The sequence below is a fragment of the Lycorma delicatula genome, chromosome 11 (assembly GCF_047948215.1).
Source record: "Lycorma delicatula isolate Av1 chromosome 11, ASM4794821v1, whole genome shotgun sequence".
Taxonomy (NCBI): domain Eukaryota; kingdom Metazoa; phylum Arthropoda; class Insecta; order Hemiptera; family Fulgoridae; genus Lycorma; species Lycorma delicatula.
This window is the reverse complement of record NC_134465.1, coordinates 55,394,272-55,407,379: the sequence shown is the minus strand read 5'-3', so window position 1 is coordinate 55,407,379 and position 13,108 is coordinate 55,394,272. Positions and strand designations below refer to the sequence as shown.

Sequence of the window (13,108 nt, the reverse complement as noted above, 5' to 3'; positions counted from 1 at the left end):
AATTATATTATATTAGACTACCTTAATATAAACAAAACTAATCCTTTGTCATAAAAACTGACAATGTTTCAATTTGTAGTATCTTAAATGAAGTAAAGATGGTAGGCCAGTGGTTAAAGCTAAATTTAATTACCAATTAGAAAACACCTGGGTCCAGATCTCCTTAGAATTGCTAGCCGGATCTTACTGATATTAAATTATTAATTTACATAGCAGTGAATTCCTCTTCTAAAAATTATGCTGACAGAGATTATTAAAAAGTCATTTTAATGTAATATTATTCGTAACTTTTTCAAATCTGGTTGTTTTAATCATTTTCAAGTCAACTATTTTTATTTTTAAAGGATTTTCTACTGTTTTATTGCACATTTAATTTTTTTTTTTTTTTAATTTTTTGTTTGCAGATTGACATTGTTGTTGGTACACCCGGTCGATTAGAAGATTTAATATCAGGTGGGCATTTAGCATTGACTCATTGTAGGTTCTTTGTGTTGGATGAAGCTGATGGTCTTTTAAAACAAGGTTATACAGAATTAATTGATCGATTACATAGACAAATACCTAAAATTACATCTGATGGCAAACGATTACAGATGATTGTTTGTTCAGCTACATTACACGCTTTTGAAGTGAAAAAGATGGCTGTAAGTAAAATAGGATTCATTATTCATCAACTAATTAATGGTTGATACTTCTTTGATAAGTAAAGTTTGTTACTGTGTTTTGAGTTCAGTACGTCTAAAAGCAATGGACATATGTTATATTTCCCAAAAAATAAATCACATTCTCTTATTTTATTTAAAACTTAAAGTTTTTTAAATGACAAATCAAATCGCATTATTTAATACCTTTTAAAACTTGCTCCAGGTGTCTTTGTTTCTCTGGAGTGCTAATATTTTACATACTTTTTTGTATTTAGATTTTTTTACAGTATTTGAATGTTTTGTGTCGTATTTACATGTTAAAAGTTTTTTTTGTCTTTGTTTTTAATATTTTAGTTTGTTTTAAAATGTCTACTTTGTTTTAATTTTTGTTATTCTATTAAGTTTTGTATTTTTATTTCACGTTTTGTTTTTCGAGCGTTTTTATTTAATTTTTAAAGTTCATAAACATCGTGTTCAGGCGATGATAACACCGAAGCGTTTTTCACCTTGAAATAAGCAAAGTAAAAAAAAATAATGTTTTGAATTACATTTGCAACTTAATGACTTGTTAGTTGAATTATGTTATGATGTAATGTTTAAAAGAATTATATTTATTAAACTTTATTTGGTTTGTTGTTTTAAAAAGTTTATAATTTCAATAATTTTATCTTCACAGTTTTACCAACTTTTTTTTAATATGATCCCCTAGTGGAATTCAGTACTGAGTTTGTAGTGTCAAAAGTTGAACTTAATTTAATCCTCAACTTACAACTACCTTATTTATTATTTAATTACAACTTATTAGTGGAAAGAGAAAGCAGTTATTTAGTAGAATAAATAATTTGTAGCCAGTGTTAAATAAAAGTAAGCATGGTATTAATAAATGGATGTTGTAAAATAAAGAAAAAAAAAACTTTTAGAAAGATTATTAACTGAAAACATGAATTGTAACAAAACATTGTATTGCCTGCTCCTAAGATTATAGATCAGTAAATATTTTACGGTTTCATTATGTATAATCTGTACAAAGCAAGTAGTAAGGGTGGTATTAGATATAAAAGTATTTGGAAATTTTATTAAAATATCAAGAACATCTTTTGGGAAATTTTAATGTCTTTATTTATTTCTTTAGATAAGTCAATTGACTGTTTTGATGCTAATCTCCATCATTTCTTTTCTGCACTAATATTTAACTTAACTTATTTACTACGTCCCTAATAGTAGTTATTTTATGTATACCAAGCTTTTTGTCATCCTTTAAGTTCGTTACCTTGTATATTTCTTTCTGTTACCAAATTAACTATCATGAGCATCTTAATGAAAGGTTCACAAACTTAGTTCATTACTTTTTAAAGATTTAGCTACAATTTTTTTTTTCTCATCTATTCCTTGACATTTTGAATTTTATTTTCAACATTCACCTAACATCAAATTTTAACATCCTCTATTCTTTTCCTTTCTGTTTATAATGTTATCAGTGTTTGTTATATTAAGTACTACACTCCACACAAACATAACTTTTTATTTTAGTCGTAGTTAGTTATTTTCAAACTAAATTTTTCTTCAATGAAAATCCAATATAATCATACCACATATTTCTTTTACATAGAATTTTAATTGGCTTTCAGTTTATTGCAGTCAAAGAGTTAAAAGAAAGACTTTTTCTTTAATAAATACTAGCAAAAGTTAACATTGTAAATTTTGGGCCGACGGAGTTCATGGTGTAGGGAAAACATATGTAAATTATAATTGATGTTGTTATAAAAGTTACTGTAAATTATTGTATACATTGTTTTAAATAAAAGAAAAATATTGAACTTTTTTTAATACAGGAACGACTGATGCACTTCCCGACCTGGGTCGATTTGAAAGGTGAGGATGCTGTTCCAGAAACTGTACATCATGTTGTTGTTATGGTTGATCCTCAGAAAGATAAATCATGGCAGAACTTAAAAAAACATATTATGACTGATGGAGTTCATGCGAAAGATAACGTTCATCCCGGTTCAAACACTGCTGGTATATATTTTTTATTTATTTATTTTTAATATTTTAAGCTAAAGAGCTGCAGCTGTAAATTTTTTAATGTTATTATTTATACTTTGTTTTATTTTGTTTTTGTAATCAGTATATGGTCTGTTCAGAAAATAACCAAACATATTTAATTACGCACCAACAGAGATATTTAGTGATGTGCAGTTGGCAACATTGTGTTCTGCATAACCTCCTTTGTAACCACATGATTCTCCATTACTTTTTCTGTAACCACATGTTCTCAGATTGTTGATATCTCATTTAGTTTTCCTGTTATTGTTATTTGAATGTAATGTGTTAGTAGCGATCTTTGTAACGTGCGATTTTCAAGACCAATGATACAACGTAAAATTTTATGTGAATTTTGGGGAAAACTTTCACAGAAACCTCTGACCTTTTGAAAAAACTTATGGAGATGATGCTCTGGGTCATATGCAATGTTACAAATTGGTTTCACAATTTTAAAGTGGTAGTTAGTCAACTGTAGATTCAACCAAGAAGGCCTTCGACTTCAACTGATGACACCCACATTCAGAAAATCAACAATCTAGTGCATGCAAATCGCCAATTGATTGTCAGGGAACTTGCAGAAATGGTTAGCATCACGATTGGATCATGCCATGAGATTTTGACTGAAAAATTGAACATGCATAGAGTTGCAGCAAAGTTTCTCCCTCATTTGATGATCAAACAGCAGAAAGAATATCGAGTGGACATTCATTGGTAACTTTTTGAATAAGCAAATAACTATGAAATATTCTTGCAAAGGATCATAACAGGAGACAAAAGCTGGGTTTATGGCTGCAACATAGAGACAATAGTTCAATTATCACCATGGATTGGAAGAGGATTTCCATGCCCCAAGAAAGTCTCAATCCAATGTCAAAGTGATGCTTATTCACCCATTCACTTAAGTGAAAATGGTCTTCAACTGACATCTAAAGATTTTCAATAAAGTTAGCATGCTCATTGATTTTAGACAACAGTTTCACAGAATTGCAGATACAATACACAATTGTTAGGTTTCAGTTCTTGGACAATTTGAATCTTGTAAGGATGAAATTTCAGGTTATGGAATGTTCTTTGCATGCTTGGATGACCAAGCAGCTTGGTGTTCCAATAACGAAGCTGTTTTCCACACTGAACAGTGAGGATTCCTTACCACTACAACTTTCACAGCATCAATATTTTCTGGCATACATACAGACAATACACACTCACTAGGTTTTTCAGTCAAACCAGTCTCTTCAATGAACCCAAGTTTTGATTGCGTGTGAAGAAGGAACTTGACTGCAGGGCGGGATCTCATAGTATCGCTGAAACACTGTACAGCTGCCACACTGTCACCATGTTGGTAAAACGCCCGTACGGCAACCGCACACTCTACATCATTCCACTGCTTCATCACAACTAAATGTCCATTATTGCTCTACAGATTAACATAATTATCCCACTTATGGTACACCTACATGGCTGCCAACATCAGATTCAAGATTTTCTGTTTCTCTGCACTACTTGTGTGTATATTCTAACTAATTTTTCTTTTATTTTTTCATGTAGGTCTTATAATAATAATGAATATGATTCCTGATTAATAAAGTTATAAATCTGAATTAGAATTTAAGAAATGATTTTGTGTTTACTAATGTTAAGAGTTAGTTAATCTTTTTAACTTGTTTTTCTTTCATATTTTGTTTCACAGAAATGCTTTCTGAAGCAGTTAAAATGATGAAAGGTGAATATGCATTACGTGCTATTATTAAACATAAAATGGATCGGGCTATAATATTTTGCCGAACTAAATTGGATTGTGATAATCTTGAAAAGTATTTTAATCAAATGGGTAAGCGTTTAGTGATTTTATAGATTTAATTTATTATTTTTTTGTCTTTTTAATTTTTTTTATTTTGGAGAATGTTTACTGATTTATTCTAAACTTTGGTGTTTTTGTTTGTGGATTGTAGCGTAAATCTACTCTTGTTACCATAACTGTATTTAGCTGAAAAAATATTTTTTCCACCACATTCAAGAAATTGTCAAATCTTTCTCTTATTATATTTTTTATGTTTCAATTCAATCAGGGTTACAATAAAAGTAAGAAGGTATACATCCTGTACACTAATGATGTGCAAATTTATTTGAGTTGCTTAATCTTGAAAGATTAAATGCAACAGTATTATTAAACAAGGACCTTATTATTTTCACTGAATAAAATAAGAAAAACTGGATAAAAACCATTTATTCTTTAGAGTGCCATTCCGTAGAATATAAAAAAATACAAAAATTTTGGTTTTTTTATAGATGAATAATTTACTTGGGAAGCACAACTAATATGTGGAGTGAACTTATAATTCGAATAATCAGATCAAAATGCGATCAGCAAATGCTTGCCTATTTGCTTCCACTCATTGATTTTTGCTGCTGTGATATAAATAAATACAGGAAGTGTACTTTTAATAGCTCTTTTAAGAGCATTAAACTCATTTATTTATTTATAATCTGCTAACAGAATGCTGTATAGCACCGTTTTATAAATTTATAAACGGTTAAGAGTAAATGGTTGTTTTTGTGTTTACAGTTTTATGTAAGGCAGAACATTTTACATATGTGTTTTAAAAAGTTCAAAAAAAAGTTGAATTTAAAGCTCTAAAATATAAATTTGCTTGCCAAATCAGATTTTCACTGGAATTGGCAACTCAATCTTGTGGGTTGTCAAGGAAGTTAACAGAAACACCTCTTCTCGTGGGAATTCAGTATGGAAAAGAGAACACACTTTCCTAGCATTTTCATACACTTTGCATCTCCGTCTGCTTCTAGATATCATCTGTAAAGTTCTGAAGCATAATAACTCTATGTTAGCTAAAAGATTTCATTTATAAACATAGAGAAAAAATTGTTTGATAAAATTCTAAATATTTTATATTTTTATGTTTCTTTTATAGGCGGTGGGGCTCATAACCGTAATAATCCTTATTCTTGTGTTTGTCTGCATGGCGATCGTAAACCAAATGAACGTAAAGCAAATTTAGAAAAATTTAAAAAGACTGAGGCAAAATTTTTGATTTGTACTGATGTAGCAGCACGTGGTATTGATATATCTGGATTACCTTTTAGTAAGTATCATTGTTACTGCTTCTTCCTTTTTGGGAAAATGCATGGATGTGTTTGGGTATTTATTGATTTATATGAAAATGTAGTATGCCATTATATACTTTTTTCTACGCCATAAAAAGCCATTATATTGTAACAGGTAATTTATATTGGCAGAAACAATTGTGATCAGGTTTTTGTAATTTTCCGCTACAGCAGTCAGTAGTGGTCCTTTACTGGCAGACTATTTATTGAATTTTAGAGGGTTTTTTCTAACTGCTTTTAAGCATTTTAGATGTTATTAATTGTAAGTTAATATTTTAATTTTAAAATTAATCTCTTTTTTAACCAATAAGTCGATTTTTTTACTTAATAATTCAATATAACATCAAGTTTTTTAGAATTGCAAAAGTTATAAAGAAATGAATGAAAATATGTGGTAAACAAACATTCTTTAGAATTAAATTGAAGTATCATACCAAGAATACATGATAAGTGTATTATAGACCATAATGTAATAGTTATTTACCTAAATTTTTAGAATCTAAATTTATACACATTCACACACACACACACACACACACACACACACACACACACACACACACACACACATAAGGTGAAATAAAAAGCAATGAAAATTTCTTAATTTTGTGTAATATATCTTTTGACTGAGTACATCCTTTTCCAAAAGATAACAGCACTGTCTATAATGTCTCTCAGTATTTTCAATCATATTAGACATAAAGTTCAAATTTGGCAGCCTAGTAATTAGGATATATTTTTTTACGAGTGACAACTTATTTTGTCTAGCAGTGACAAAACAAAAAAATTCCATTAAATTTTATACTAAAAATGGAATAAAATTGCAGTGAAGTGGTAAAAATGTTAGGAAAAACTTTTGGCCATGATGTTATACCGACACCAAGAGGGCTGTGTTTACACCAAGGTATAGATAGTTTCATAAGACCAAAAAAGATGACAAAAGGGTTGACATCCAAACATGTCAATAACCGATGAAAGTATAAACAAAATAAAGGACATTGAGATCAAATAATCTTTTATCACTATTAGTGAAGAGGTGGGATTCTCTTATGGCTCATGTGAAAAATGTTTGAGTGATATTTTGGGTATGAAATGAGTAGCAGCAAAATTTGTTTCAATACTGTTGAATTTTCGATAAAAGTAACTTGTTCGCTGATATTGCTAATGACTCAGAATTAGTCAAGTATATCACAACAGGAAGAAAAAATATGGATGTATAATTATAATATTAAAAGAAGGTCAATCATCCCCATGGAAGCTTCCTGAAAAACTATGTCCAAAAAGAACATAAAGTTTCATTGAATGTTTTTTTTTTTTTTTTAACTCCCCCAAGACGACCAGTCCACGCTAAAACGCTTAACACAGTTGCTTCAGGGTTTCATGGCAGCGCAGTCTGCCCTCCCTAGCTCGTCTGAACTCGGACATCCCATTGGGGTTTCTCGTGCCTCCTTGAAAACATACTAATCACCTCTTCCGGTGATCAGAATTTTTCTCCGCAGGAGAGCACCCTTCCAGTCCCTATTGTACCTAATCAAGACATACATTTCATTTGCCCTCACAGTTACGCGTCCCCCCATGCACACCTCGAGGGTCCCCCATGCCATCATCGGGGAGCTCCGACCCATCCACTCTTGCGCGTGAGTAGGCCCGAACACCCTAGGCATAGAGGCTGCCTCCCTGGCCCCTACACACATCAGATGAACTAGTATCTGTCCTCGATCATCCACGCATTCCCATGACCCCTCATTACTTGTTGCGCCATGTCTCCTTCGCCGTCAGCGGTAGAGCACCGCACACAATATCCCCCCCCACTCCATGTCCATCGGTATATCCGGCAGCATAATCCAACAACATGAGCAAAGACACATAATACAATCATAAATTCCTAACCTAGCGAAAGACATTAACAACTACAAAAACAAAACACATTTCGACGCCTCTTTTGACATCGAGGCCGTGTGCACATCAAGGGGGTTCCTCCTGCCTCTTCGCTGTTAGTACGAGACGAGCCACTCTCTCTACCTCCCTCCATTCATTCTCACTCTGGAGCATGTGTCTGACGACATTATCTGGTGTTAAGGCCACTGGAATCTGATGTCTCTCGTTCTCCCACCTGACACAGTCGAACCAGGTGTGTTCAGCTGTGTCAGCTGTCGCACAGTACCTGCATTCATTGAATGTTAGGTTCTCTTTACTGTTTATTTTATTACATTGGCATCATCCATTATGCATTCTTACCAGATTGTCCTGTCAACAAACATTACTTAACAGTTTTAAGGTGTTTACATGTGGCATTCTGAAGAAAACAACCACAAATATGGGCCAATAATTCTTGGATTTTGTACCACGATAACACTTCAGCTCACACTTTTTTTATTATTTAGCCAATAATTACATCTTACTGACTTCACAGTCTTTGTCTTTTCCAGGTATGGCATCATGTGTTTTTTCTTGCTCTCACTGATTAAAAGAACAACGGTTTGCAATGACAAATGAAATAAATAAAGAATCACTAAGTGAATTTAAGGCTACACCAAAAAAATTTTTGAAGATTGCAACAAACACTGGCATAAGTATATTGCATATCTGAGAAACTGCTTTGAAGAAGACAATATCAATATTTAGACAAAGTAAATTGTTATTGATGAAAATCATAATTCTTGTTATTATTTTATCACACTTTGTGTGTATGCCACCACAAAGCTCTGTAGAATAGCTTTTAAATAACCATATATATACTGGGTGATATTTAAGTACAGAAACGGCTTTATATTGCATATCTGAGAGATATTTGGAGGCAGAAAGAAATGGGGTTCCTCATAATTTTAAAAAAATCTGCATTATGGTGGTGGGTTTATAATTTTTGTCCACTATATTGAATCAAACTTAATCTTTTTAAATAGGAAGGTACGTGTGACATATGACAAATGAATTTGATTCAAAATTTACAAGAAAAACAATGGTGAAACCCCTGTTTTCTTGTTAATACCTTTGTTATTGAGTTATAAGCAAAGTTGCAATGATGGAAATATTGTGTTAACAATAACACAAGGTAAAACATGCTACATGAACAACTATTGCATTTTAAATTCATAATGCGTACAATAATAAACTTTAAAAAATGATGTAATATTGATGATAATAATAAACAAGAGCTAATAATTAACAGCACAATAACAAATTAAAGAGCTACATCAGCTGATAAAAATTAACTTCCATTTAATATCAGCTGATATTTGTTATTTATCGTAAACAAAACAAATCGGCTATTAATTTACAATGCAATTTGTATTATGTTGAAACAATGCAACTTATTAACTTCTCATTTCACCTTTTTACTTCAACATACTTGTAATAGTAAATTTGATAGTGCTAGTAAACATTAAGTTGCAGGTCTAGTGGATCAAATTTGTTTTTTGTGAAAGTTTTATTATTAGTTTCCTTGTTCATGTACTTAGTTCAAGTCTTCAAATAACAATGCCTTCTTTAAGTGAAACAGGGAAAGAATAACTGTTGATGATGTACAGGTACGATGACAGAGTTCAGCCCTTACAAGAGATATGTGATTTATTTAATAATAGATTTCCAGACAGACCAATAAGTAAATCAACTACAATCAAGACCATACAGCAATTTGAAGAAACCGGTACTGTAAAAAATTGTTCTCTCACTGGAAGACCAACAACTGTTGCAGCCGATGCAAACTCAAAGATCTATTGCGGACCTTTGCTGAAGATCCTCATTCATCGATTTGAAAAGCTGTTGTCCAACATGAAATCAGTTATTTTCAGTTCAAAAAATAGTTAAAACAAATAAATTTCATCCTTATGCAGTATTAACACCCACCTGATGCAAGAACTTTTGGAAGATGATTTTGACCGCCGAGTTGAGTATTGTGATATTATAATGCAAGACGCAAATTTTTCTAATTCAATAATATTTACTGATGAAGGGACTTTTATGTTAAATGGCCATGTGAATAAGCAAAACTGCCAATATTGGAGCGATAATTCCAGATGGATGTTGGAAACTCATACACAACACCCGCAGAAAATGAACGTTTTGGCGAAAATCGTTGGTCATTATATTGTAGGGCCTTTTTATTTTAGATAACAATCTTACAGGAGATGCTTACTGCAGCTTGTTAGCTGATAGGATTTTATCAAATATCCAGGAAAATTTCACCACCTCATTATTATCTAAAGGCAAATTTTAAATGAACAATTTCCAAATCATTGGATAAGTCGTAGAGGAGCTGTAGAACAGCCTGCCAGGTCCCCAGACCTGTCTCCTCTGGATTACTATTTGGGGGTACCTGAAACATAATGTTTACAAAATAAAACCTGCAGACATTGACGAATTGAAAAGAAGAATATTTGTCATATGGTTGTGTACCACCAGACATGATGAGCTGTAGAGGTGAAGCATTTTGAACATTTATTGTAGAATGGTATGCTTTCAAAATTTATTTCATTAGTAATTAACGATCTAAAATATTTGTTTAAATTTTTTTAAATATTGTAATATTTAAAGTAAATAATATCAGTTGATATAGCCATTTAATTTATTGTTGGGTTGATAATTATTAGTTATTGTTTATTATGATCATCAATATTATAGCACTATTTAAAGTTTGTTATTGTATGCATTATGAATGTAAAATGCAATAAAATTTTTCATGCAGTGTGTCTTACCTCATTATATTGTTAACATGATTTTTCCATCATTGCAGTTTGAATGCTTATAACTGTATAACAAAGGCATTAACAGAAAAAACTGGTTTCACCTTTGTTTTTCTTCTAAAATTTTAAATCGAACTCATGTGTTCTAGTCCATCTTACTATTTAAAAAAATTAAGTTTGATTATGTATGCCATACACATACCAGGTCTGATAGGATCTGTTTATTTCATTTTCTGGAGGAAATGCTTTCAGAAGTAATATCCAATTTGTAATTTGAGTCATCCTTTTCTTTGATAAGGTTCAGAAAATCTGAGTAATTAATTATACTACTGGCTATTATAATTGCACTGTTAGTTACTTTGTTTTTAAAGATTAATCAGTAATTTTATAAATAAAAAGGAAAAAACCGCAATGAAACACACCAAGAGAATTTCAGACATGAAACAGAGGTTAAATTATACCAGTCATTCATGTAAGATTTTTAGAATATTAACTTGTGTATTATAATGTGGGTGTGTAGAAAATAGTGAGTTTTATCAAAAATTAAATTGTAATAAAAATATGCTGACATGTTCTTAAGAAGATCTACTAATAGTGATAATGTTAATTTTTTTTTATATTTGCATTTTGTATCGCACTATGTCTGATGATAAAATCAACAGCTGCCACTTTCAAAAGTTAAGAAGAATTACTAATACAAAAACCATTTTCTTAGTTCTAGTCACCAGCTAACCAGGTCTTAGGTAAAAATGTAAACAGCATCTAATATTAGAATTAGTACCTTGTTTAATAGACTGAACCTGTCAGTTAATGGATGCTCTTTCCATATGGTTTGATAACTGAATATTTTTAGAATTTATTGACGATTGTTTGTAATATTGATGTTTAATTTGAAAGATAAAAGCTTAAGTAATTAATTTTTTCTTTGTAATTTCAGTGATTAATATTACATTACCTGATGAGAAATCAAATTATGTCCATCGTATCGGTAGAGTTGGTAGAGCTGAAAGAATGGGTTTGGCTATATCATTGGTATCAGCTGTTCCAGAAAAAGTTTGGTTTCATGGTGAATGGTGCTCATCGCGTGGTCGAAATTGTTGGAATACTAGATTAACCGATGATGGTGGCTGTTGTATTTGGTATAATGAACCAAGGGTATGTTTTTTTGTAGTTTTTAAATTTGGCAGTATATTTTTGTAATAATTTAAAAATGAATTGAAAACATTTATTTTTGTACAATTTTTTAAATCACTTTTATTTTATCTTTAAAGTTTATTTTATTAACTTCTATGTTATTTTGAAATATGTGTTTCTTCTAATAATAGTTTAAAACTTGTGCCATTACCAACTGCCTCTGTTGTGGTTCACAAACTGTAATAGAGCACTGATTCTGAATTGATCTCGCTAGATTGTAGATTAGTTGAAATCTGTACATTCAGATAATGCTACATTCTATATTACAATTAATTAATTTTTTTTAATATCAAAATTAATTTTTATTAGGAATTCAAAACAAAATGTAAACATATTGTAATTCAGTATACATAATATTTGACAAAGTAGTAGAAAAATTATCTGATCAGATAGTATTTTAACTGTTTTTGTTTTTATCTATCCTAATGAAGTAACTTAAAATAAAAAAAAATATTTTTACAAATACATTTTTAGTTCTGAATATCTCATTATCCTTCTCTATTGTTTATAAGTTCACTCATTTTGATACAAATTAACTCAGTAATTGGACAGTTTTATTTCTTCATCATGAAATCACACTTTTACCTCAGATTATATCAAATTAGTTCTTTTTTAAACAATCCATCACTACAAAGTCATTTTTACTTACTTGTACGAAGTAAAGGAAGTATTGTGATCATGAAAAATTTCACTTCTCAGATTTCAACAGAAATATCCATTTTGACCATCCCAGAATCCATTTTGACTAGTTTTGGCGTGACGTCTGTATGTACATATCTCGCGTAACTCAAAAATGATTAACCACAGGATGTTGAAATTTTGGATTTAAGACTTTTGTAACACCTAGTTGTGCACCTCCCCCTTCTGATTGCAATTGACGACCAAAAGTGTCCAAAAAGCCCAAAATCCAAACTCTAGTAATAAGTCCTCATTTAGATCTTTTCAACAATATATCATAAGTGGTACTTATTTTCATTGGTTCCAGAGTTCAGCCAAATAAAATTTTAATTAGTGAAATATCTGGATCTTACAACGGGAAGGCACATCGAGTCAAATCTCCTTTCTATGTTAACTTTTTTTTTTTTAATTTAAATATATTGATTTATTAATATATTTAATAACAATATTAATATTATTATTAACCTCTGATTGTAAAAAAAAATTTATGATAAATAATAATATTCAATAATAACAGTAAAAAAAAAAATTGAAAAAATATCAGAAGTTATTAATGAAATAAAATTGTATATACTTTTAATTTAAAAAAATGTGTATGTGTAATTTAATAGACGTACAAAGTCATGTGTTTTCCACATCAAATTTTTTATTTTTCATTAATTCTCTATTGGGTTTTTTATCGGGAGAGTTACTTAGCTCTCAGTTTGTGTTCTACTGATATTTTAAAGCCCCTGCATTTTA

The 13,108-nt window shown here is 30.6% G+C and overlaps 1 protein-coding gene across 1 annotated transcript in view; it reads left to right on the top strand.

Annotated features, from left to right (window-relative positions):
- The window catches only part of Ddx1 (ATP-dependent RNA helicase Ddx1), a 38,619-nt gene that overhangs the window by 18,600 nt on the left and 6,911 nt on the right, over positions 1-13,108 (top strand). Inside the window, exons 8-12 of the mRNA XM_075378407.1 lie at positions 405-644; positions 2,477-2,663; positions 4,381-4,521; positions 5,621-5,791; positions 11,433-11,650. Of these exons, the coding sequence (XP_075234522.1) occupies positions 405-644; positions 2,477-2,663; positions 4,381-4,521; positions 5,621-5,791; positions 11,433-11,650 (957 nt within the window). The remainder of the gene's footprint in view (positions 1-404; positions 645-2,476; positions 2,664-4,380; positions 4,522-5,620; positions 5,792-11,432; positions 11,651-13,108) is intronic.